The sequence below is a fragment of the Erigeron canadensis genome, chromosome 8, assembly GCF_010389155.1.
Source record: "Erigeron canadensis isolate Cc75 chromosome 8, C_canadensis_v1, whole genome shotgun sequence".
In the NCBI taxonomy this organism is placed as follows: domain Eukaryota; kingdom Viridiplantae; phylum Streptophyta; class Magnoliopsida; order Asterales; family Asteraceae; genus Erigeron; species Erigeron canadensis.
Window position 1 is genome coordinate 34,975,042 of NC_057768.1, and position 25,926 is coordinate 35,000,967.

The 25,926-nt window shown below is 33.7% G+C and overlaps 2 protein-coding genes across 2 annotated transcripts; both read right to left on the reverse strand.

The window, feature by feature from the left end:
* Nucleotides 1-13,030: 13,030 nt before the first annotated feature.
* On the reverse strand, nucleotides 13,031-13,958 carry LOC122610701. Its single transcript, XM_043783668.1, has 4 exons — nucleotides 13,805-13,958; nucleotides 13,421-13,494; nucleotides 13,273-13,348; nucleotides 13,031-13,179 (listed from the first exon to the last, which is right to left on the reverse strand). The coding sequence occupies exons 1-4, from the start codon at nucleotides 13,956-13,958 to the stop codon at nucleotides 13,031-13,033; spliced, it is 453 nt and encodes a 150-aa protein (XP_043639603.1).
* Nucleotides 13,959-14,940: 982 nt separating this feature from the next.
* LOC122579265 (shikimate O-hydroxycinnamoyltransferase-like) lies at nucleotides 14,941-16,521 on the reverse strand. The gene is made up of 2 exons (XM_043751396.1): nucleotides 15,966-16,521; nucleotides 14,941-15,837 (listed from the first exon to the last, which is right to left on the reverse strand). The coding sequence occupies exons 1-2, from the start codon at nucleotides 16,380-16,382 to the stop codon at nucleotides 14,941-14,943; spliced, it is 1,314 nt and encodes a 437-aa protein (XP_043607331.1). The 5' UTR covers nucleotides 16,383-16,521.
* Between the last annotated feature and the right edge of the window lie 9,405 nt (nucleotides 16,522-25,926).

Below are 25,926 nucleotides of genomic sequence, written 5' to 3' on the forward strand. Positions count from 1 at the left end.
TTCAATATATATATATAGGAGAGATCAAATAAGAAGGTGTGTTAAGGAGAGAAGGTTATATTAACCAATCAGAGTGTGACACGTCGTTTTTAAAAAAAAAATTGCGCGGTGGCATTTTTGTAAATAAATCAAACTTTTGGTCAGCCTAGGTTCTGGGTCAGCTTGGGTTCTGGGTCAGCTTGGGTTCTGGGTCAGCTTGGGTGGTCAACATGGGTGGTCAGTTTGGTCAGCCCAGGTTCTGGGTCAGCTTGGTCAACCCCAAACTAACCCAACCCAACCCCAAGCTGACCCAACCCAACCCCAACTTGACCCAGAACCCAAGCTGATTCAACCTGACACAGACCCGAAGCTGACCCAACGTGACCCAAGCTGACCCAAAACCCATAATCTACATTTGTGTAGATTATGTGTAAATTGTGTTAAGCTAACCCAACCCCAAACTGACCCAACCTGACCCAGAACCCAAGCTGATGCAACCTGACACAGACCCGAAGCTGACCCAACGTGACCCAAGCTGACCCAAAACCCATAAGCTACATTTGTGTAGATTATGTGTAAATTGTGCCAAACTAACCCAACCCCAAGCTGACCCAACCTGATCAGACCCCGAGCTGACCCAAGCTGACCCAACCCAGAACCTAAGCTGACCCAAAACCCATAATCTATATTTGTGTAGATTAATCTACATTTGTGTAGATTATGTGTAAATTGTGTCAAGCTAACCCAACCCCAAGCTGACCCAACCTGACCAGACCCCAAGCTAACCCAACCTGACCCAAGCTGATCCAACCCAGAACCCAAGCTGACCCAACCTATAACCCAAGCTGACCCAAAACCCATAATCTACATTTGTGTAGATTGTGTGTCAAGCTGACCCTACCCTGACCCAGACCCCAAACTGACCTTACCCCAAGCTGACCCAAGCTGGCCTAACCTGACCTAACCTCAAGCTGACCCAAAACCCATAATCTACACATGTAAGTTGTGTCAAGCTGACCCAACCCTAAGCTGACCTAACCTGACCAGACCCCAAACTAACCTGACCCAGGCCCCAAGCTGACCCAACCATGACCAAAGATGACCCAGACCCCAAACTGACCCAAACCCAAGCTGGCCTAAACCTGACATGACCCCAAGCTGACCCAGACAAACTGACCCAGACCCAAGCTGACTGATCAAACTGAACCAAACAAAACTGATCCAACTCAAGCTGACCTACCCAAGCTGACCCAACCCACTGAGATCCCAAGCTGACCAAACTTCACAAAACTTTCATTTATTTACAAAATTGCCACCGCGCTTTTTTTTTAAATTTTGCCACATGTCGCGTTCTGATTAGCTAATAGGACCTTCTCTCCCTTCTCTCCTTAAGACACCTTCTTCCAGGATCCTCACCTTATATATATATATATATATATATTGAATCATTCCTCACAAAACGTTAATGTTAATTTTATTTCATTTAATATTATTTAATAGTCGTGCCAAAAGTTCAAACCCAAACGCAACTTTTTTTTTTACAAGTGAATTTTTACCTCAGACGCGTATAATATGTGCTAATCGTACAACGAAAGGGTCCCGCACTAAGCGCCTAAGTGGATCTTAAATAGTCTTTCTCACCATACCACCTCCTTTATTGGAAAATACCGTCGAGCAGAACTTACTAAGACTCGAACTCGAAACCTTAGAGTAAACTACCCCGGAGCCCCGCATAGCAGATTTAATGATAAGTAGGTTAGCGTGTAAATTCATTTATATGATTATATCATATGTTAAATTTAAGGGCAACTTGCAAACAAAAAAAAAATTATCCAAGTTTATTAATTTTTAAATTTAAGGTATTCAAACTTTTTTTTTTATCAATAAAAGGTATCCAACTTTTCAAAACATATAATTAAAACCTTTTTTTTTTTTACATTTTTTAACTACGGTTTTTGTTAAATTTTCGTATATGGCGGAACTAATATGGTGTTCAAAACTATCTATAGCTGAACCTGTAATCTGATCTGATTTTATCCAAAAATTCTTATATCCAAAATCTTGGATATTCAAACCTTGAATCTTTGATTTTTGGAATAAAATATTTTGAATTGAAATTTCAAAAATTTCAACTTTGTTCTTTTTAAGTTTTAGATATCCAATTTTATTTTTTTGAAAAACTGGTCACGCATAGGGGTAGAAGACGCACTAGATGGTACTGAAACGAGATGGATGAAAGTGCTATCAGCAGATCTTCAACCTCAAGACAACAAGCTAGATGTAGCATTTGCAACGGATTGGGTCATAATAGGAAGACATGCACTCAACTTTGAATATGGCAATAATCTTGTCGCTTATGTGTGTTGTTTCCATTAATCAGTTTTTTTATGAATTCCTAGGCGTTTTCTTATCCATTTTATCTGTTTTCTAATGAACTCCTATGCGTTTTCTTGTAACATGGCAACTATTGCCTATAAATTGCAATGTTTGTTTTCTTGTTAGGTATCCTTGTCACTTTATAATAAAAAACATATAAAACAACATCAAAAACTAATTAAACAACTTATTTTATTTAAAACAGAAACGATTACATAAATTCTAACAGTTACATGTTGCAATCGTTACGGTGAACCTGATAATATGGCGAACCGAATCGGGAATCAAAAGAGGACACGTCACTGTCTCCATGATCATTACGGTGAATACTTATAGCCAACCTCTGCAGTTTCGGGGTCTTGTGTTGCGTATTCCTCTCCCAAATCAGTCACGTAACCGTCAGGCCGCCTACCCACCGGGCCAAATTCGGGTTCAAAACGTTGCGCTTTCTCAAGTGTTAATGGTTAGTTCCATCCATTGGACCTTCGACTGCAGATACATCAAGTACTTCCTATCTAATTGAGTAGGGCAGACGACTAAGTTACGTTATGCAATTTCGGCTTCATAGGCCAACTTTCTCGCACTTAAAGTACTAATTATAGGTGCCACATCCGATTTATCCTTGTTATCATCAACCATGTGAGCCCCAATGGAGTTTCTAGCTCCAACCCTACTGATATTTAGGTATGCCATTTCTTTAGATATGATTTTTTAAAATTTAGTTGGTGTATTTTTTTTAATGTTTTGAATGCCCAGAAACTGAGCTATGTTCGTGTATTATATATCAAAGTTTGTGTGAATTATAGATGCTCAGCTCGGGTTTTTTTTTGGTCGTTTACCTCGAACCAGATAATGGCAATACCGGTTTCGCAGCCTTTAGTCACGTCACCCTGACATGTTACTGTACTCTGAAAATGAATCATACTATGTCTGATACCGGTTTCGAGCTACTTTATTTGAAACCAGTAGTGGGAATACCATTTTCAGGTGAAAATTTTGAAATCGGTACCATTTTACCCACTTCTACAAAAAAAAAAATTCAAAAACTTGTTTGACAAAAGACCCTTGAAAAATGACTGTTTCAAAAAAAAAATTATGAAAAATACAAGTTCCGTGAAAAAAGTTCCTAAATCATTGTGCATATCGTTTATAGATTTGTAGTCCCAAATTACAAGTCATCTATAACTGACCGAGGGAGGGAAAATGTATGAACAAGATAAGCGGAAGCGAAAAGAGAGGAAAAACACATAGTTGATTGAATAACTTTGTATTGAAAAATGAATTAATTAATTAGAAAATACAACTCATAGTTTAAATAGGTTGTTAACCGCCTAATCTAGTCTGTTATCGATATTTACACTTTCAGTCCCTATAGTTACAACTTGTATCTAAATCTTCCTAAAGTATATAATATACATATTCTATATACCCCCCTCAAGTTGGAACTTCTTCTAAACCCAACTTGTGACTCAAAATCGAATGTTGAGATGAACCAAGAGCTTTAGTCATCAAATTCTGCTAACTGAAAATTGGTTGGTATATAAGCAGTCTGAATGAAGCCTTCCTGAACCTTGTCTCTGGTGAAGTGACTATCAATATCAAGGTGTTTTGTTCGTTCATGATAGCAGGGATTAGCTGCAATTTGTTGTGCAACTTTGTTATCACAAAAGAGAGTCAATGGTATTTTAACTGCAATATGCAAATCCTTCAGCAAATAAGTCAGCCAGATCAATTCACATGTTGTGGAAGCCATGCTTCTATACTCTGCTTCAGTAGAGGATCTTGACACAGTGGCCTGTTTCTTAGTCTTCCAAGATATCAAAGAGTGACCCAAAAATATGCAATATCCAGTTAATGATTTTCTTGTCATAATGCAAGAAGCCCAATCAGCATCACTAAAACCAGTCACTTGAAGATTAGTCTGAATAGGATAAAACAAACCTTTTGATATGGATCCTTTCAAGTATCTCAATAAATGTATTGCAGCATCCATATGAGGTATCTTTGGAATAGAAACAAACTGACTTAAATGTTGCACTGCATAAGAGATGTCTGGCCTAGTCATTGAGAGATACAATAATCTGCCAACAAGTCTCCTATAAGATTCAGGATCTGCCACAGGATCACCTTTATCTAAGGAAAGTTTAAAATGAATAGGCAAGGGAGAAGACACTGGTTTAGCACCAGTCAGACCCACATCTTTTAAAAGATCCAATGTATATTTCCTTTGATTTAAATAGGTGCCCTGTTCTGTTCTGCATAACTCAATTCCTAAGAAATATCTGGCCAATCCCAGATCCTTAATTGTGAATTTCTTATCCGAAGCCAACTTAATTTGAGCAATTTCATTATCTGAATCTCCTGTGATTAAAATATCATCAACATATACTAAAGCAACAGTGATTCCTACTCCATTATTTCTGACAAATAATGAGTAATCATGCTTGGATTGCAGAAAACCCAAAGAAACCAGAAATTTGGACAACTCTTGATTCCACTGCCTAGAAGCCTGCTTCAAACCATATAATGACTTGGACAATTTACAAACTTGACCATATAATGGCTTCATGTAAATTTCTTCATCCACATATCCATGCAAAAAAGCATTATTTACATCCAATTGATGTAAAGGCCAACCTTTTGCAGTTGCTATAGCTATAAGAACCCTAACAGTAGCAGCTTTAGCAACTGGAGAAAAGGTATGTTTGTAGTCAATACCTTCTAGTTGATTAAAACCTCTTATGACTAGTCTTGCTTTATACCTTTCTATAGATCCATCTGACTTATATTTAATCTTATAAACCCATTTAGAGGTAATAGCTTTATTTCCCTCAGGCAGAGATGTCAATACCCATGTCTCATTTTCTTCTAATGCCTTAAGTTCCTTTTCCATGGCCTCAACCCATTCCTTTTCTTTCATGGCTTGGCTATAAGTGGATGGCTCTGTAGTACTTAGCACATGTGCTAATGAAGCTATATACTCTTGATCATAATGATCAAAATCAGTTTTATTAAACAAAGGATAAAGAGCACTAGCATGTAATGAAGAAGCAGCCCTTTTAGGATTAGAAACAACAAAATCCTGCATCCAATTAGGTTTAGTAACACTTCTGGCAGATCTTCTTAAGGGAGGATTACTAGAAACCAATGGTTGAGTAGATACATCAGATTGAATCCCTATGTTATTAGTAGGGTGTATATCAACACTATGCTCAATATCATGATGTATGACACCATTTTCTACTCCCCTGTTCAAAGTATCCTCTTCTTCTGCAGATATGTGTATAAGAGGAGGTGACTTCTTTATTGCCAAATCTGGAATAATTTTCTCAGAATCTTTGAAAGGAAAAATTTTCTCATTAAACACCACATCTTTACTTGAAAAAACCTCTTTAGTCCTTAAACTATATAAGAGATAACCCTTTTGACCAGGAGGATACCCCAACAGAATGCATTTATCACTTCTATAATCAAATTTATCTTTGTGAGGTTTGGTGTTGACTGCATAACAAAGACATCCTATCACCCTTAAATGATCATATGTAGGTGATTCCCCATGTAATTTTTCAAATGGTGTTTTCCATCCCAGAATCTTTACAGGCATTTTGTTGATCAAGTAGGTAGCAGCCAATATACAATGCCCCCAAAACTTGGCAGATAACCCTGCATTAAACTTTAAAGCTCTTGCAGTTTCTAAAAGGTGTCTATGCTTTCTTTCCACTATCCCATTCTGTTGTGGTGTATAAACCATAGACCTTTGATGCACAATACCATGTTTCCTAAGTAGAGCTAAGACATCCCCATTTACAACTTCAGTACCATTGTCAGATCTAAGAAACTTAGGAGTTTTATCAAAATGATTTTTGATATAAGAAAGAAACCCAGACATAATGGACAAAACTTGGTCTTTTGTATGCAACAAATAAGTCCAAGTACACCTACTGAAATCATCAACAATGGTATAAAAATATTGAGCACCATTAAGAGCAGGAGTTTTATATGGACCCCAAAGATCAACATGTATCAACTCAAAAGGAATTAGGGTATGAGGTTGACTTCTAGGAAAAGGTAATCTGTGCTGCTTGGATAACAAACAAGTATCACAAAAGAAATTGGATACATTCTCATGTTTATAAGCATCTAAATGGATCATTTTAGACATAGAAGTATGACCCATTCTTGCATGAAACAGATCAGCAGAAACATTATTGGAGATATGAACAACATTATTGACAAAGTCATTTACAAAAGGAAACACAGATGCTGAGAAATTTGCAGAAGGAAGACTGTCAGAAGGTTTGCTTATGTAAAGCTTCTTGTGACCTTTTCCAACAGTCACCAACTGATTAGTGGAAAGGTCCTGAAAAGCAAACCAATTGGGACCAAAAATACCAATTAGAGGGTTAGAATTTAAGAGTTGACCAACAGATAACAAATTTATTTGGAATTCTGGTACATAAAAGACATTTGTGAGAGTAAGATAAGGATTTATTTGAACATCACCAACTTTGGTAACCATTTTGATTCTACCATCAGGCAATTTAACCCTAAGTGGATTAGACAAATCTCTAATGGACTGAAGCAAATGTAAATGAGGAGTCATATGGTCAGTAGCCCCACTATCAGTAACCCAGTCATTGACTATATCAATTGCAACATGACAGGCCAAAGCATGCAATTTCTCATAAAAGGAGACATCAATACTTGCATGGGGATTAGATGAACCAGCCTCATTATTGGCTTCAGTTAGTTCCACATGTTTCCCTTTCAACATCTTCATCATTTCAGTGCATATTGCAGCCACCAAATTCTGCTCAATTTCACTCTTGTTATTACCCTGCAATTCATTCTCATATGAATAGTCAAAAGGGGAGTCCTTTGTTCCCAAATCAATTCCAACTTGAGCAGCCATTTTGACAGTTTTCTTTGTCTTCTTTCCTTTATACCAATCAGGATAACCAAGTTTTTCAAAACACTGCTCATAGCTATGACCATCTTGTTTGCAATAAGTGCAATTTTTAACCCTATTCTGATCAGCATTCCTGTAATCCTTCCTAAACCCTGACCTAGCATTATTATGATTAGCAAAATAAGCAGAGGGATCTGGCACACTATTAGTAACTTATTTTTGCTTCTCAACTTGTTGCACAATGTAATAAGCCTTATTGATGTTAGGCAATGGATCCATAGACAAAATCTGGTTCCTAACTGACTCAAATCCATCATTCAACCTCATCAAGAACTGCATCAACCTAGTTCTACTTTCAATTTCTGAGTATTTCTTGGTAATCCCACAACCACACTCTTGCATTTTGCCACATGTACAAGAAGGAATGCCATTCAAACTACTCAACTCATCCCAATATTTTTTCATTTTGTTATAGTAAGCAGCAACAGAAAGATCACCTTGACTAACCTTGCTAAGTTCTCTTTCAACCTGATAAATGAGAGGACCATTACTCTGACCATATCTCTCACCTATTTCTTTCCAGAGTTCTTTAGCAGACTGAGCATAGAGAAAGGCTTCTGACAATTCAGCAATCATAGAATTTAGAATCCAGCAAGTCACCATGTAATCACACCTAGTCCATCTCCCAAAATTGGCATATGTAACTGTTGGTTTAGGTGTAGTGCCATCTATAAAACCTAATTTCAGTTTTGCCCCTAACGCCATTTTCACAGTTCTACTCCAACCAAAGTAATTTCCTCCATTAAAAGGGGTATTGGTTAGCATCATTCCTGGATGATCGGAACTAGCCAAGAAAAACGGATCATTATTAATTGAAGAAGTTAGGGTTTCAATAGAAGGTTGTTGAAAAGAAGTTTCTGGAGCATTCTCAATAACTGACATTTCTTGAACATATTTTAATCAGAAAATCAAATTTTATAGAAAATTTGACCTAATTTTGAAATTCTCAATTAATAACCTTCAATCACAAATTGAAGTAAGAATCAACTAAAAATTGAAACAAATTGAAGTAAATCACCAATAAAATCGATCGAATCAAGAAAGAATGATCTGAAAAGATCAATTGCAGATTCAATGATTAGGAAAAATGGCGATAGCATATTCCGATGACCGGAATATCAATCAGTATTCCAAGAACACAATCAATTCCTGTGCTCTGATACCATATGAACAAGATAAGCGGAAGCGAAAAGAGAGGAAAAACACATAGTTGATTGAATAATTTTGTATTGAAAAATGAATTAATTAATTAGAAAATACAACTCATAGTTTAAATAGGTTGTTAACCGCCTAATCTAGTCTGTTATCGATATTTACACTTTCAGTCCCTATAGTTACAACTTATATCTAAATCTTCCTAAAGTATATAATATACATATTCTATAAAATGAAACATCATATTGCTGAAAATTAAGGCAATGAACATAACTTAATTTGGATCGCATACGTTAAATCCAAATTTGAATATACATGAGCCAAATAAAAGAAAACCGATCTTCTAAATTGATACCAATTGATGACCTGATCGTATACTCTCATTTTCACTATCTATATGCTTGTAGAACGAAAACTATAAATAGTAAACTAAATCATATCATGGGGTCGATCGTGAAAAACGTTCTCTTCCCTTTTGACAAGAAAGAAAATATAAACAGTAAACTGTCTGTTGGGTTTTCGTAAGTTATGCATCTCGATCGTTGCTGAGATTCGTTTGTTGATCGTTCCAATAAATCGACCAATTATTGCCTTCATGTGTGGTTAATATTGATGATATACCCCATCTTACCTTCCTGCTTTCGAGGAGTATATATCACATCTGGAAAAGAACTAAGATTTGCTTTCATCTCTTTCTAGAATTAATGATATATACTCCCACGCACAATGCATGGTTATATACGGTATTATTGATGATTCTCAATTACTATAATTTTAATATAAATAAATATTGAAATATAAGAATAAAACTAATAAACCTCAATTATTATATACAGGTTGGCTTCATTAATCGACTTTGGATTATCATTAATAAATATATAAATTTAGAAGTTTATCTTTATAATAAATAACATATATAATTGATGAAGACAAATAAAGCTACGATTTTGCTAAATACAACGTTATAGTTTAAGTGCACAAAACTAAATAATACTCGTAATAAAAAAGCGCGCACTTCTTCTCTAGTTGTTGCTAAAATTTTTGTAAAATACACGTAAAACATAATTGGATTGATGAATTATAGTATTTTTATCTTCTTTATATATAATAAAGAAATATTGTTTTTTAAACTATATTTAGAAACAATTATGACGTGACATGTTTACAAATTTTTTAAAATGTTTTTATTTTATTTATGATGTTATATCTTATTAATAAAATTTTAAAGATAAATAGCCAATTAAATATTTTTAAAATGTTTTATTTTATTTATGATGTCTACAAATTTATTCTTTTATTAGAAAACAAAATAAATACTTTTTTATATAATATCATAAATGTCTTTTTATGTTTTATTAATGCAATAGGTAGTAATATATATAATTATTGTGTTAATCAATTTAATATCTTCAAGCCGAGTTATAATATATCAATAACAAAAATTATATACATTTTTTTAAATTTTTATTGCTTTTAAAATTTTATTAAAAATGTCTGGGTTGAAGCCGGGCTGATTAATTAGTATATTATATAAGAAGAAAGGTCGCTGAATTTAATTAACTATATATGACTATGTATGTTATGTGACGTATTCGGATGTTTATTACATGTATTCAACTTGTTATTTTATAAGGTTTTGCTAAATGAATCTCTAATGACTTTTGTTAATGTGCATTAATTAATTGTACACTTACCATAAAATTTAGGGGTAATGTACAATTTTTAAATATGGACAGATTTTAATATGAAAATGTACAATTTTTTAATACACGTTAATTAAGTGAAGCATTAAGGACTTTGTTTAGCATGTTCCTATTTTGTATATAGATATATAATCATTATCTTGTAATTAACTTGTGTACTAATTAGTACTCATCAAGCGGATTTTAATTATTTTTAAGGGACAGATTACATCATATATATCAATTAATGAGATTTGATTATAAAATCAACTAACCAAGTGTAAATGCTAGCAAGCCAATGGTCATGGAGCTCCAGATGGTCAGAGGTATTCTCAGTTTTACCTAAGGTCTTGAGTTCGATCTTTAAGGATGGCAAAACCTTGGGGTTTTTCTCTATGAATACTTGTAACGGCTCATCGTCAATATCTCATTGTGTAAAGTACGCGCAAGACTTTACGGTAAGCAGGTTTTCATGATGTCGTATACTATACCGACTGAATGTTCGGAAAGAAAATGCAAGCAAAGATTAAGGTGTAAAGGATCAAGAAATGGGTTAAAGTAATTATAGGTTAGCTAGACCAGAAAGTGAACGTGCACAAACCGAATATTAAGTTTTTCATGCATGCTTTCCATATATATACAAATTCTTCCATATATAATAGCGGGTTTCTGCCATCCCAGTTTTATATATGTGGGACAAAATAGACAATTAAGGATATCAGATCGGAGTTGAATCGATCCCTAGTAACATCTAAAATTAAAGAAGGACCTCTGGCTTGGTATTATGAACATTAGATGTAGCCCGGCCGGCCCTTAATTAGTCTAGAGTCGCCTGGCCTAATTCCAATCCAGTTCTAACAATATATGCACGCACTTCTAATTATCAGCTTTGGAAAGGACTGCTTGACGTTGCATGTTAGTACTCTCGTAAAACTCATTAAAGCCTGATTCGCAGGCCAATACATACATTAAATATACGTACCATACATTAAATATGCGTACGATATACGCAGGCCAATACATACATTAATTAGCTTTGGAAAGGACTGTATAGTTGGGATCGAATTAAGTATGTCCTATACGACAGTTAGGCTAAGAGAAGTGGAAAGAAGGGGAAGGAGGGGGAGACTTGTGCCCAGGGGCGGTAGTCGGTACTAAAGGGGGGCAAGGGGTTCCAATGCCCCCTCCAAGAAAAAAATTCTAAAAATAGGATTATTTTCAAAAATATGGCTAAAACTAGGATGACTTACTTTTCCTATTCTAAAACTAGGATTTTGAATTATTAAATTCTCTTCCCATACGTACCAAGCCGCCCACCCATCCGAGTTTCTAGTCACCTTTATTTTTTTCTATTTTTAAAATTTAAAAATTCTATTTTATCACATATATATCTTGTATTTTGATTTGACTAAAAGGATAGCTTTTGTTTATGTATAGTAGTTACTTTATACAGTGATCTTTCTAAAATTCCTTTTAAATATGGTTGTTCAAACTTCTTCTCTTTAGGAAGTCTTTTATTTTTCATTCAAGTGAGAATGATTTTTCCTACTGGAGCAGTATTCAAGTTGATACAAAAGAATGAAAGATCACCTAATGTGAATGTTTCCTACAAAAGGCATGGTATGGGATAACTAAAAGAAAAAAACCATGGAGATTCGAGTAATTTATATTTTGATGAGTTGCCTACTTACAGAGTTCAAATCCTAACATTTTTGTCAAGTGATTTGATCATCCAAAGAGCTCATCAAATGTAATTACATTCAAGCGTATTCGACCTTTGAAAAATGTAATTATAACTTTATGTTATCAATTAGATAAAAGTATATAAAAAAGGGATAAAAGATGTAAAGTAAAATAGCAAAATATTTACTAAAAAAAAAACTGGCTAGAAAAATAGGAGGTTTAATTAATTGGTACGTATGAAAAGAGAATTAAATAATCCAAAATCCTAGTTTTAGAATATAAAAAGTAATTCATCCTAATTTTAGCCACCATTTCAAAAACAATCCTAGTCTTAGAATTTTTTCCCCCTCCAAATTTAAATTTTGTCATGTATCTTTAAATTTTTCATAAAATTTTAAAAACTTTTTATAGGTTTTTAACATTTTGCCCCTTTTTAGATTTATTTTTGATAATTTCTATGTTTGTCCCCTTTGAAATTTTTTCCTGGTACCGTCTCTGCTTGTGCCATGTGGCATGTGGGGTAAAAAGAGTTGCCCCTCAAAAAAGGTGGAAATGGGTGAGTTTTTAAGTAGGGGGCGACATGTGCTATGTGGCACTTCCAATGATTGGTTTTAATGATTGAGTTTATTTTTGTTTTAATTTTTTATGATTTCCATATTATTTAAAAAATATAAAAATTTCTATAAATAGTAAAATAAAATACTAACCATTAAAATTAAAATCCAACACATACAAATTAAAACATAAAAAAAACACATCAAACACATAAAAAAAATTATTCGATACACAAATAAAAATAAATAACTAACAACGGATTATCATCGCTAAAGTAGTTATCGACTTCCAGTGGCAAGTATAATGGATTATTTCCCCTCTTGTTTTCCCAAAGATGATCTATCAAATCCGCTAAAAGCATGTTGTGGGTTTGGCTATTTCGTACGGCTTGTGAATTCGCGATCCGTTGCTCCATTGAAGTTTCTTGTTCCCAATACGTCGGGTCTAGTGTCGAGTCTTCATCGTTGAAGTCTTGACAAAAAGCTTTATCTTCATCCTCCAATATCATGTTGTGTAGAATGATACAAGTATATATCACGTCATGCATCCTCTCCTTGTCCCAGAACCGTGAGAGAAAACTAACAATTTTCCAACGCTTTTTAAGAACCCCGAATGCTCTCTCGATATCCTTTCACGTCGATTCTTGTTTTTTCTTAAAGTATTTTCTCTTGTCATCAATCGGGTCAGTAAAAGTCTTCACAAAAGTGGAATACTCAGGGTAGATGTCATCTGTCAAGTAGTATCTGGCTTTGTAGTAGTTGTTGTTTGCATAAAAACCCTCTGTAAGTTAAACAAATGCTAATGTTAGTTAACAAAAGCATATATAATATATAACTATATATTATATACTTAAACGTTAAGTACGTAACTAACCTGTAGGTGCCAAGCCAGATATAATTTTTTCAAGGACTGGGGACGCCTCAAACACGTTGATGTCATTGTTGGACCCCTACTGACCAAAATATGTTCCAAATCCACAAGTCAGTAGACGCAACCTCCTGAAGCATCAATGATGGTCTACCAACATCCCATCGGGTGTGCGAACCGCGCCATGCGGTTGGACACAACTCCCATGGCCAGTGCATGCAATCAATACTATTGATCATACCATGGAAACCATGAAGCTGCTCATGCACATCGTACATTCGTTCAAGATCCATAGATGTAGGTCTCCGTACGTATGTCGGTCCATACAATTCATTTATACTTATTTATATTATTTATAAATACGTAAATGAATTAATATAACTAAATATTATGTACGTAACTATATAAAATATAAAATTAATATAAAATGTACCTAACTAAATAATATGTAACTATATATAATGTACGTAACTAAATATTATGTATGTAACTATTTAATATATAACTATATAAAATGTAAAATTAATATAAAATGTACCTTTACAAAAATTAATTAGCGACTCCCGGGAAGTCCTAGCCGACATCTCCAAATGCTCGTCAAACAAGTTGACGCTACACCCATATGCTAATTGACGAAGTGCGGAGGTAGTCTTGTGTATCGACATGAAACCCAGCTTCCCACGAGCATCCATTCTTTGTTGAAAATATGGATACCTTTCTTCCAAGTCATTTGTAATTTTCAAAAATAGCCGCTTGCTCATACGATAGCGTCGTCTAAATATGGACCAATCGCGCGTATGCCTCTTCACATCGACGTTCCAGAACCAATCTTCTTGTAGGCGAAAGTTGGTCTTCCTCGTCCTCCTCGTCTTCCGCGGCTTGAATCATAGTAATAACCGTCAAAGCAACGGTACTAAGTAGTGTCGTCGAGATCGATTGAATCATCGGATGAAGAGGGTGATGGAGGATCCATATCCGTAATATATGTATATATTTATGTAAAAATGAAAGAAGATTTATGTGTGTGTGAGATGGCGTTTTATATTTGTATATATGTATATGTATAAATGTATAGAAGATAAAGTTATATATAGGAGGGGGAAAAATGACAAAAGAGCCGTTAAATGGTATGGGAAAATGGAAGAAATCATTAATTTTTGGAATGGTCAAAGGTGGATGGGGTGAGCTTTGCGCGTTGAGCAAAAGGGAAGTCGGGCAAAGGGGTGGTGTGGGGGCGACTTCATGCGATTTGGGGCTGAGAGTCGGGGGAATTTTATACCACTCCGCTCAGTCTTAGTCACTTAAAAAAAGGATGCATGTGGGACAAAATATATAAGCACGTACATCTAAATAACTTTCTTTGATTTCAAGCATAAAATATACGTACCATATATTCTTAGACACATCTTTAATTACACGTCGCAAAGTCCTAAACTAAAGATCAAAAGAGCCAGTAATATATTCACCAGGCCAATACATACATTCATACATTTTGCATACCAGATTAAATCCACAACTTAATTTTTGGTTGCAAGCCAAGTTTATTCCGGTAGAAAACAATTAACTCTAGCTAGTACATACGCTTAATTATAGTAGTATTACACACGTACACAACATCATATAATATTTATTTAAGAACGTTATACACCAGCTAGCTGGCTTTAATTAAGTTAGCTAGATATCATACAACAATTTGCTAAAACGCTTCATGTGTTGAGCTTGCAGTGAAATGGCAATCGACATGCTTCCATCATTGATCGGGCTTGGTAGCACAAAACTAAGCCCTTCGAAAGGGATGGAAGCAGGCCCCATGAATATAGGCGGGCCCCATCCAAAATCGGCCTCGTATATCGAGAGCCCAACCCAACTACTTATCCCAATGTTAGGACTTTTAAACTTCTGAGCGCCAAGATCCATAGTGTTTAGATCGGGCTGTAGTTCCAAATAGTCGATTACTGACTCGATATAATCCTTATTTCTACGTTGCGCTATCACATCTTGGATTTTACTGGCAGCATACCAAGTAGGGTTCGATTGAAGCTCTCCGGCTAGGACTATAGGAGTGGCCATTACAACGACATTACCGAAATAGCCTGGTGGCAAAACGGACCGAAGAGAACCCCGCCCGTTCACGGGGATGTAGAGCTTGGTGTCTTGATCATCTGGTAGCTCACGAGCTTTACACACTGACCTCCAAATATGGCCAGCCAGCATTACATAACTGCTGTAGTGGATTGTGTTGCCATCTTCTTTCGATTTCATTTTGAGTTTGTTGACCAGGTCTCGTGACAATTTGAAGATAGAGGTCATGGTTTCACCGCCATCTAATGTTGTTATTGGAGTTGATGATTTCATAGGTGGAGGGGGAAGGTATTCGACGTGGTCAAAGATGGGCTGAGGTGGGTCGTGAGCACGGAGGAGGGTTCGGTCTATGAATGGAGGGAGAGTGAGTTCAAGGCCACGAGCCATGTCGGCCCATGAGTTGATGAAATGCAACGCAGACATCCCGTCCACAACACGATGGTGCATTCCCACTCCTAGGGAGACTCCCCCACATTTGAAGTAAGTTACCTGCAACAAAAATGAGCATGACACGTCGTTATTATAAATAATTGCCTGATCAAATCCCCAAAGGGACTCTATCAGCACAGAATTTAAGAGTAAGAGTAGAATAGTTTGTCGTTGCTGGAGATTCATGCCTGGAGGACCAGGATAGGATATGATTCGATCCCAAGCGAGTAATCAATCATCGGGATAAGTTTCACAAACTCCCCTCTGGGTGCAAAATCACCAAAATCGTCGAGTAAACAACTGCACTCGGCTTCCACAAACAACACTCCTTGCCCTTGACAATCGATCTCAATCCGGCCATTTTCATCTTTTTTAAATCGACCCCCCATTGGGTAGAATGCCACCAACACCTTGCTCAACGCGTCTTTCATCACTTTCGTATCAAAGAAGTTGTTGTCGGAAGCTGCATTGGGCCGTCCATAGAAAAACACGGTTTGTGTGTGGTACTCCGATACCAACAGGTCCAGGTTAGAGTTCCATATCTTTTTCTTGGGCGCGCCTTCCGCTGGCCTCACCATCGTCGATTCTCGTACCAAGATCTTCATTCAATTTCTCGCTAATTAAATCACCAACTGCAAAAATTAAGGTACAATGAAAAACTAGCTAGCTAGCAGCTAGTTTGCATTAGCCAGTCGATCGATCGATATTCAAAAGAAATTTTAAGTGATATAATAAGAGCTAGGAATGAAGCTAGAACCTAATGTGTGGCACAACACTTACGCGCGCGGTTTTTGTATATATAATTAGTGTGATTAATTGCCTCGCTTTGTCGGGGAATAAAAAATAAATATTAATTACGACGTAAAAAAATGTGATTTATATTACTGCTAAGACTTAAAATTTATAATTAACATATAAAATATAGTTTTATTATTAATATTATAAAATTATATGAGTGTTGTTTTATACGTACGAAAAAAATATAATTATTTCATATACGTTAATTAATTATAAATGTGTTATACATTTTTCATGTATTTTACTTCAATTCTTAGGCTATATAGCCGGCTCATTGGTTATATACTACAGTACTTATAATCATTTTGATATATCAAACTATATATCAAAGTACTTTGAAATAAATATGACATTGTTATTAAAAATTGGGTAGTTTGATATGTTCGTAGAACAAGTAAAAGTCTGTCTCTTTTTGTTATACCTCTACACAAGAAAGAAGATAAAAATTAATTTAATAAAAGTAAGTAATTAAGTTAGAAAAAACACCCAGTATCGTCTTTTACGATTCCTAATATTTCAACAGTGTATAGGGAGGTTGAAATGTAAGTAGTCTTACCTCTAACTAGGTAGAGAGATTATTTACAAGTTTATTTCGGATCTAGCCCAACTGGACATTTAATGTCTCTTATGTCTTTCAGTTAAATGTTGGTCACGGGTTCGAAACATTTGAAAGACATATTGAGAAATCCTTGTCAATGAGGTGAGGCATTGAGGTTTTTCTAGCATTTAGCTGGTTTCCTCCGGAACGGTAGTGGGACTTTCACCGCCAGGCATGCCCTCGGATTGACTGTGCTGGTGACGTGGTCGATCTTTACCGGACGATGAATAAACATGTCGTTGAGTCTAATCACCACTGTTGTTCAAAAAAAAAGTTGTAAATAAAGGATCTCAAACCTTTGCATGGGTGAGGATTCAACACTTAACACTGTCTCTGAAAACAACGGTGTTAACCACTTAGTCCAATCATACTGTTAGGAAATTAGATATAAAATATATTATCTATACTACATTATCAAGCATTTAGTTCCCTCTATTTTTTTCAACTAAGTTGTTGATAACCGTAAAATGCATATTTATTTATAATTCATTATTTTAAAAATCTTCACTTAAAATAATGTATTATCTACTTAAAACGCTTATAAAACATTCAATGAACTTAATTTACAATATCTACGATTAATTATACTATCTTTTTTACCCCAGTTATTTTTAAATTAATGATCATATTGCCACCACTATTGTTGTTGTTTCGGACAAAAATTACCTAAGATAATTTTGTAAAGGATTTAAGATAATTTTATAACCGAAGATTTGTAAGTGAGGTTTCGTGTTTTAAGATCTTCAAATAAAAGAAAAGTTTTCATAAAGATAATGATGTAAACTAAGAGTTTTGGCAAAAAGAGTTTTATGAGAATCTTTGAGATAGAAATACGTTGAGAAAGTAAGAAGACTGTTGAAGATAAAGATAAAATGCTGAAATGCAGTGCTATGATCATGAAGATATATGTAAAATACGACGACACAAGAATTTTTTTAACAGTGAAAAACCCTTGATTCAATTAAGAAATCTTTGGTAAAAAACCCCGGGAGAATTTAATCGACCCTACCTATATTCTTTTATTATTATTTGTGAGATTACAACGCTATAAACGAAAGATGATGTGAACAGATAACAGCTAAAAATAAAAGTTGTTGTGGGTGAGTTGAGCAATTTCTCGATTTGTTTGCTTGTGTGTAGAATACTTGTGTTTTTTTTTTTTCAGAAGATCTCTTCCTATTTATAGAGCTAGACGTTGAATAATATCTCCGAAATATCTGGAATCTTCTTAGACTTGCTCTTCACGCTGAAGAGATGGCATAGATGACCGTTGAGAGTTTTTCTTCACATGGTAAAACTGTTATCAATCCCGATTCTTGTGGATGAAATGGTAAGCTACCCGTTAAAACACGTTTTCTTCATGTTGTAACCTCAAACTTTAATCTTGCATATGATATCCTTGGTACTAGATATATATTCGTTAGCGGAATCATAGATCTTGACAATATCAAAATCTTGTCACGTCGAGATAATAGGATAATACATGCAAAATTAATAAATTAAGCAAAATTAAGGATCCTTTTAAACAATATTGTTTAAGTAAATATCTTTGAAGTGTAAATTTTATTAGGATTTTAGAGGTGAAAACTCCATGCCAAACAGTTCTCATCCGTCACCATCATTATATTATCGCATCCGATGACTATATGATTGGTATATATAGAAATTGACTCCTTTGAAATCTATACTAACTACTACATCATGTAAATAGTTATAAAGACTGTCGTTGGTAGAAAACAAATGGAGTAAAAAAAATGGACAAAAATGAAAGGAAAAAACCACCGCTTCAAGAAACCAATAATAATTATAACATATATAAAAAGTTTTCCGTGTGAATAATAAAGTTAGTTAGCGGCTGGTTCATTAGCCTGCTTAATTAGTTTTATTTTTTATTTTTTTTAAAACTTGTGTAGATATTGAATTATATCATTATTTTTAGGGTGATATGTTTTAGTGTTTTACACTTTAACGACTAAATTCTTTTATGACTTTAAATTTAACCATTAAGGTTTTATATTTGATAATTCATGATACTTGTTGGTGGGTAGAACAAAAACTCATTTTAACCACGAACTTATTTTAACTACTTATTTAGCTACTTTAGGTCTTTAGCCAAGATCTGTCACCACCACCAATATCCCCCACCACCAGAAACAAATTGGACACGTTTCCGTGGCATATCCACTATCTTTGCGTTTCGAAAAGGGAACGACAACCTCCCAGACATTTCGGTGCTTCAGAAGATGGCCGAAACGAGCAAGTGCAACCCAAATTCAGCCAAAATTCATCACCATCACCACCGCCAATACCCTGCCGCCACACCACCAGATTCAACATCCATTCAAAACTTCGAAGACATGGACAAATTTCGTAGTTCTTTTTTAACGGTCGTTGGTGGTTTGGACCAAAAGTGTTGATGGAGCACGAAAGTTTGGGATGAAATTTGTAATTTGGTAAAGTTAGGGAAAAAACCTACAATATAATTTGCAACCAAACCCAAAAACGGAATTTGTAATATATACTTTAAATATTGATGATGTTGTCGATACAATACATTCATAGTGCTACCTATCCCTTTTATGTCACGTGAGTTCTATTATAAAAAATAAAGGGATTAATCACGGGAAGACTAACGTACTTTTTCATTTGTACACGGTTACATGCCCATTATACTTTTTTATCGATGAGTATCACCAACAAACTTTTTTTTGATACACGGTTGATCCAAAATTTCAAAACTGATTCTCTCTCTTCAAACCTGCTTCTCTCACTAAAAAAACCCAGAAAACAGCAGACTAAACCGGAAAATTCAAACATGTGGTCGGAAAACTTAAAATCGACATTTTCTCTCTCGTTTATTCGAATCGAAACTCAAAATTTGAACCAAAACATTCGAAATTAAAATCTGCACAAACCCTAACCAACAGAAATATGAATTACAGTTCTTCTGAGAAACGTTGTTGCTTCGCCGGAAAACGTAACCGTCACCAAAAGTTAACAAATCGGAAAACAGAAACTATCACCAAGCCATAATCATCTCGCGAACAAAACCTAATGATTTGGGCTTATTATAGGTGACAAGATGGGCATATAGTAAGGATTCTGTCACATGTCAAAAGTTGAATTTTTATTTGTATTGTTTATACATTACCATTGGTTGTTTTATTAACTTTTTAATTGCAATAATATATTCAATTTTTGTTTTAATATATAAGCACGACCCAGTCATGTTGACATGTTGGACTCTCTGATCCTAACTGTAAACATTAAATGTTTCATGTTCAAAAATTCAACTTGTGATCGACCCGGGTTTACAAAGTTGGCCAAATTATAGGTTAGCGGGTTGATAAGTAAAATAAGTAGATTAAATTACAGGTTAACGGGTTGATAAGTAAAATAAGTTGGTTAGTCAAGTATGCTTTTAAGTGGATTATTGGTTTTGATTAAATATGTCAAAACAGTTGTTTTTAGGTCAATTTCATAACCCAGTCAATGACCGAGTATTGATCTAGTTATAGGTGACAAGATGGGCATATAGTAAGGATTCTGTCATATTGCAAATTGGGTTTGGGTCTATATATTGCAAAAATGAATGAGTTATTACAACGGTGATAAAGCGAATGGTTTGTAATTTTGTATGCACAAAAAAGGGATTTGAGAGTTTCAATTTATTTAACCGGTTTGAAAATATGACCTATATCCGTTTTAGGTACAGATTTTTGGACCATTTGAACCTTTTGAGATGAAAGGCAATCAAGATAGATTTTTTAAGTGGATAGTTGTCAGTTGATTGACACATCTAGCTGTTACATTACTATTTAGCATCGGTTTCTTCAAGAACTAAACATATTTTTAAAATTGAAAATCTAATTTGAAAATTGATTTCAATTTTTAAATTGTAATTCATAATTTTTTTTGTTGGTTAGGGTTTGTGTGGATTTTAACTCCGGGTGTTTTGGGACAGATTTCGAGTTTCAATTTGAAAAAACAAGAGAGAAAATGTCGATTTTAAGTTTTTCGACGACATGTTTGAATTTTCCGGTTTAGTCTGCTATTTTCTGGGGGGTTTTAGTAAGAGAAGCGGGTTTGAAGAGAGGGAATTAGTTTTGAATATTTGGGTGAACCGTGTACTAAAAAAAGTTTGTGAGTGATACTCATCGATTAAAAAATATAATGGACAACCGTATATAAATGGAAAAGTACATTAGTCTTTCTGTGATTAATCTCAAAAATAAACGCCTTACTCTCCCCATCCTTTACAAACAAAAAATCACAATCATTGTACTACAAAAAGTTATTGTGTTAGATTTGAGATGTTGACACATGTTTTGTTTATTAACAAGAATTTCAACCCGGGCGTTACCCTGGGAGACATAACGATACGTAAAAGGTAGATCATGTATAAGGTCGCTGACACATACATAACAATAAACATACGATAAAAAAATAAAAAACTATTTAAAAACTAATTATTTAGTTGGTGAAACATTACATGATACTCTAGCTGTTGGTGGGTGATTATCCGACTGTTAAAATCATTTAAAAGAAATAATTAGAACCAAAAATGAAATATAAAAAATAAAGCATTTTTTGACAAATAAAAAAGTTTTAAAAATTGAGACTTTTGTTATAGCATAATAGTAAAATATACTGTTATATTTCTCCGTTAGTCTGTAGGTACCTGGCTAATGACCGGAGTAAAAAGTATATATATTTTTTTAGTTAAAAAACTTATATAAAAAAAATAAGTATTAGTTAATAGAAATAAGGAAGAAAAAAAAAGATGATGTCAGCATGACATAAGCGGTAACTATTCCTAAGGGTGTTCTTCTTTGTGTATATATATATATATATATAAAATATGTCGTGAGAGCCTTATTTTGAGACTCCATTTTTTGTAAGAACCTTGAGAACTTTTAAATTATGTATTGGATCATATGATTTTTTTGTTCATTCTAAACGTTATAAAAATAAATGTTGTAAAAGAAAGTTTTTTTCCAAAACCTTATATATATACCCATTTGTTAACATGTGAACGAAAACGTGAACATATTCATTCACAAGTTCATAAAAGACTATTTTGAATGTTTTTTAAAAAAGTTTCTTTTACAACATAGTTTTTTTATATCATTTCACATGTGAATGAACAAAAAAAACATGTGAACAAATATACTGTTTAAAAATTCTCATGATTCTTAAAAAAAATTATTTACAGAACAAGGAAACTCTGATATGTCGTGTAAATCTTTTGTACACCGTCTTTTTCTTTAGATGTAAAAAAGCTGATATATAAAGGACAATAATTGAATATGCATGTGATTTTACCTGTACTAGTGACTAGTGAGTAGTAGGTATGACTTATGAATGAAAAGAAAAAAAAAAAACTCGGTTTACAATTGTTACTGCTATCAAATACCGGTATCGTTTGACATACTATTCTTAACTGGTGTAATAGACAAATTTGATTGATACTCTTTAACACTATTAAAATTAACGGGTTCCAATGTTGCATAATTTTTTTTCCCAGACTATTGCTTAGTGTGATAATTAGTTGAACCTCCTCAAATTTACAAACCCAAGCCTGTTCCATTTCTAATCCAAATTTTTGGACTCCACGAGTGACTAATTTTTTCATCCAAGTAGCCCAAGGCCCATGCATCGATATAGATAAAATTCATAGCTCATAGCATTGTTTCCCTTCATTCACAGGCTTTGATATACAGTAATAACTAGTTATTGACCCCGTGCGTTGACACAGAGTACGCTTTTTATACAATAGAGTTTTGACAAATTTATGTCAAATATTTGAACCCAAACTTTTAAAATAACTACCCATCTAGCAATAACATTAAAAATATTGTAAAGGAATAATAAATCGTATAAAACACAAACAATAACTATATCATCTAGCAAATAATAAGACGTAAACATGATGAAAATTATTATATATTAAAAACGTTATATATATGTATAAAAACGGAAGAAAAAAAATCAAAAACCAAATCTTCAAAAATAAAACCATAACTGTGTACAAATTGTACGATGAAAACCTGAGAATCGAAAGTTTAGTGTCAATAAAAATGAAAATGAAATGTTGATGTTGGATACAAGTTAAAAGATGAAAACTTTCATTAAATAAACAACTAAACATATAGCAATACAATAAAAATAATGTAAAAAATATTAAGATGTATAAAAACATAAACAATAACTATATTATTGTTTTAAATTTAACATGAACGTGAGACGTAAAAATGATAAAAGTTATTGTATAATGAAAACGCTATATGCTTAAAAAGACAAATGGAAATAATTAAAGACCAAAAGTTTAAAAGTAAAACCGTAACTGTGTGAAAGTTGTTTGATGAAAACATGAGAACCTAAAAGTTTAGTGTCACGAAAATGAAAGCAAAAACTTTTATGTGAGGTAAATGTTAAAAATAGAAGTTTTAGGGGGTTAAAGCGAAATTTTGTTAAAATTTAAGGGATTAAAACAAAATTTGGTTAAAGTTAATATATGTTTTAAAAGCTTGTACATTGCACACATAGAGTACGGGTATATTTACATAGATTTTTGGTGTAACAGTTAAAAAAAAAGAAGAAGAAGAAGAACTTTAAGGAGTTAAAACGAATATTTGTTAAAATTTAGGGGTTTAAAACGAATTTTGGTTAAAACTAGTATATGTTTTAAAGGCTTGTACATTCTATGCATAAAGTACTTGTACTTTTACATAGGTTTTTAGTGTATATATAATAAGTAGCCATTAGCAAAAAAATCTCAAATCAGGATCGTTACCCGCACTTTGCTTTCAAAGACCGATTTAGGTTTTTCTTTTTTTACTAAGCCCCAATTAGCTTACATTTTAAAATTATCAGTACTAGAATTTTCATCAATCTCATTCTATCGATCGATGTGTACTTAAAAGGAACAACTTTCCCGATCCCATCATACTCTTTACCTTTTTACCTTTCTCCCCCTTAAGCGAATAGCTTCTAGGAATAGCGCTTATTTGCTTGATGAAATTCAGTTACTCTAGCAACACCTCTCCCCTCTACCCTTGGCATCTTCGAAGAGACTGAGCCGGTAAAGAGGGATTGTCTGGGACTAGTAAAAAGAAATTGTCTGGGCCTAGTCAAGTAAGCTAGTATCTCCACTCGAATAAGATTCCCGCCAAAAATGATGTATGTAAATCTTTGTAAACTTCGTGGTTGTTTTCTTGAAAAGGTTCCTACCCGAGAGGCCGACATGCTTATATAATGGTTGTAAATTTAATTTGTAACCTTTTGTAAGTAGTTTTTTATAAACTATATTATCTAGAATCACTTGATATTGCATTGATGCTTCAAGTCTTTCATTAGGCTCCAACATAGCATCCTTTCTCTTCATTTTCACTTTAAACAAGGAATGTCATTCAGGTTTTACCCTGAAAAACATTACCTTTATCGTATAAGATGACATGTAGAATTAGACATTGATCTTTTTAATTTCCTATATTATGATTCCCACACATACTTATACATATTAATAAAGTTAAAGTTAATAAAGAGTTTTTCACTCGGTTTGAAATTTTAAACTGTCCAAATAAATCCAACAAACCACAAACAAAGGCAAACAACGTACCCAAAAGGCGACACCAAAATAAAAAGTAACCCATGTTTCGTTTTGATATTGTCATGTATACTAACAACAAAGTAAATACTCAACTTGAAATTTTAAACGGTCTAAATAAACCCAACAAACCACAAACAGCAAACAACCCAAAAGGCGACACCAATTTAAAAAGTAACTCATGCTTCGTTGTGATATTGTCATGTATACTAATTAACAACAAAGTATAAAACATTTGTCCAGAATAAATTTTATTGAACATCAATAACCAACAATATATATGTGTGTACAGATATCTATTTTTTAGAATGGCTTGTTAGTAGATTAGTGGTTCAAACCCTAGCAATGACATCTAAGTGGCATTATGCTAGAGGTTGGAACCCAAAAGCACCCATGGAGACCAATGGTGCGATAACATGGTTTGCATGCGTCTTTAGAGGTAAATGCCCGAAACCATGGGAAATTGAGATTCGAAAAATCTGCTACTAATCCACCCTCACAAATATGTAAAAAGGAACTCGAACTCAGTTAAATCTTCTCACGGTAGAAAACCTTACATATGGGTCACCAACCCCATCGTTAACTGAAAGATTTTATAATAACAATATAATATTATTTTTACTAAAGATTATAACAATAGATCATTGATATATATATATATATATATATAGCTTGAAGTATTTGTAAGTTTATCTGTGCTTTGGAAGAAGTGACAAAAAAGATAGATAGAACAGTTGGGTATTAGAAATTCCTAGCCAAGCTTTTAAATTTTTGTTAAATTGTGTTATATACTTTTGGATGTTGAATTTTAACTTACTGAGGATTTTTTATTATTTTTTATTTAACTTTGGACTTGTTTGAAATTGTGTTTTATAGGTTTTTGATGCTTAACAAAAGCGTTGATAGTGGATTTACAAAAAAAAATGTCAAAATTTTAAATTTTGTCGCTTTGTTTGGGTCATTTCAAGTTTGACAATTATAACAATAGATCATCTATGATATGAATTTGATATACATATATATAGGAACTGATATAGATTTGATATAGGTAGCACAAATAGATTTATGGGTTTTGTTATACGAAATAAAAAAGAGGTGAAAAAAAATAAGTTTGATTTATTAGCAATAAGTTTTGACATTAGAC

Bases quoted from the DNA above. Each gene is read 5' to 3' on its own strand.
- LOC122610701 (XM_043783668.1), bottom strand. From the start codon at position 13,958: ATGGATGCTCGTGGGAAGCTGGGTTTCATGTCGATACACAAGACTACC. The intron at 13,495-13,804 runs GTACATTTTATA...TATGATCAATAG, and splicing joins GCTAATTAATTTTTGTAAAG to TATTGATTGCATGCACTGGC. The intron at 13,349-13,420 runs GTAGACCATCAT...TTTGGTCAGTAG, and splicing joins GCACACCCGATGGGATGTTG to GGGTCCAACAATGACATCAA.
- LOC122579265 (XM_043751396.1), bottom strand. From the start codon at position 16,382: ATGAAGATCTTGGTACGAGAATCGACGATGGTGAGGCCAGCGGAAGGC. The intron at 15,838-15,965 runs GCATGAATCTCC...TTTTTGTTGCAG, and splicing joins ATCCTATCCTGGTCCTCCAG to GTAACTTACTTCAAATGTGG.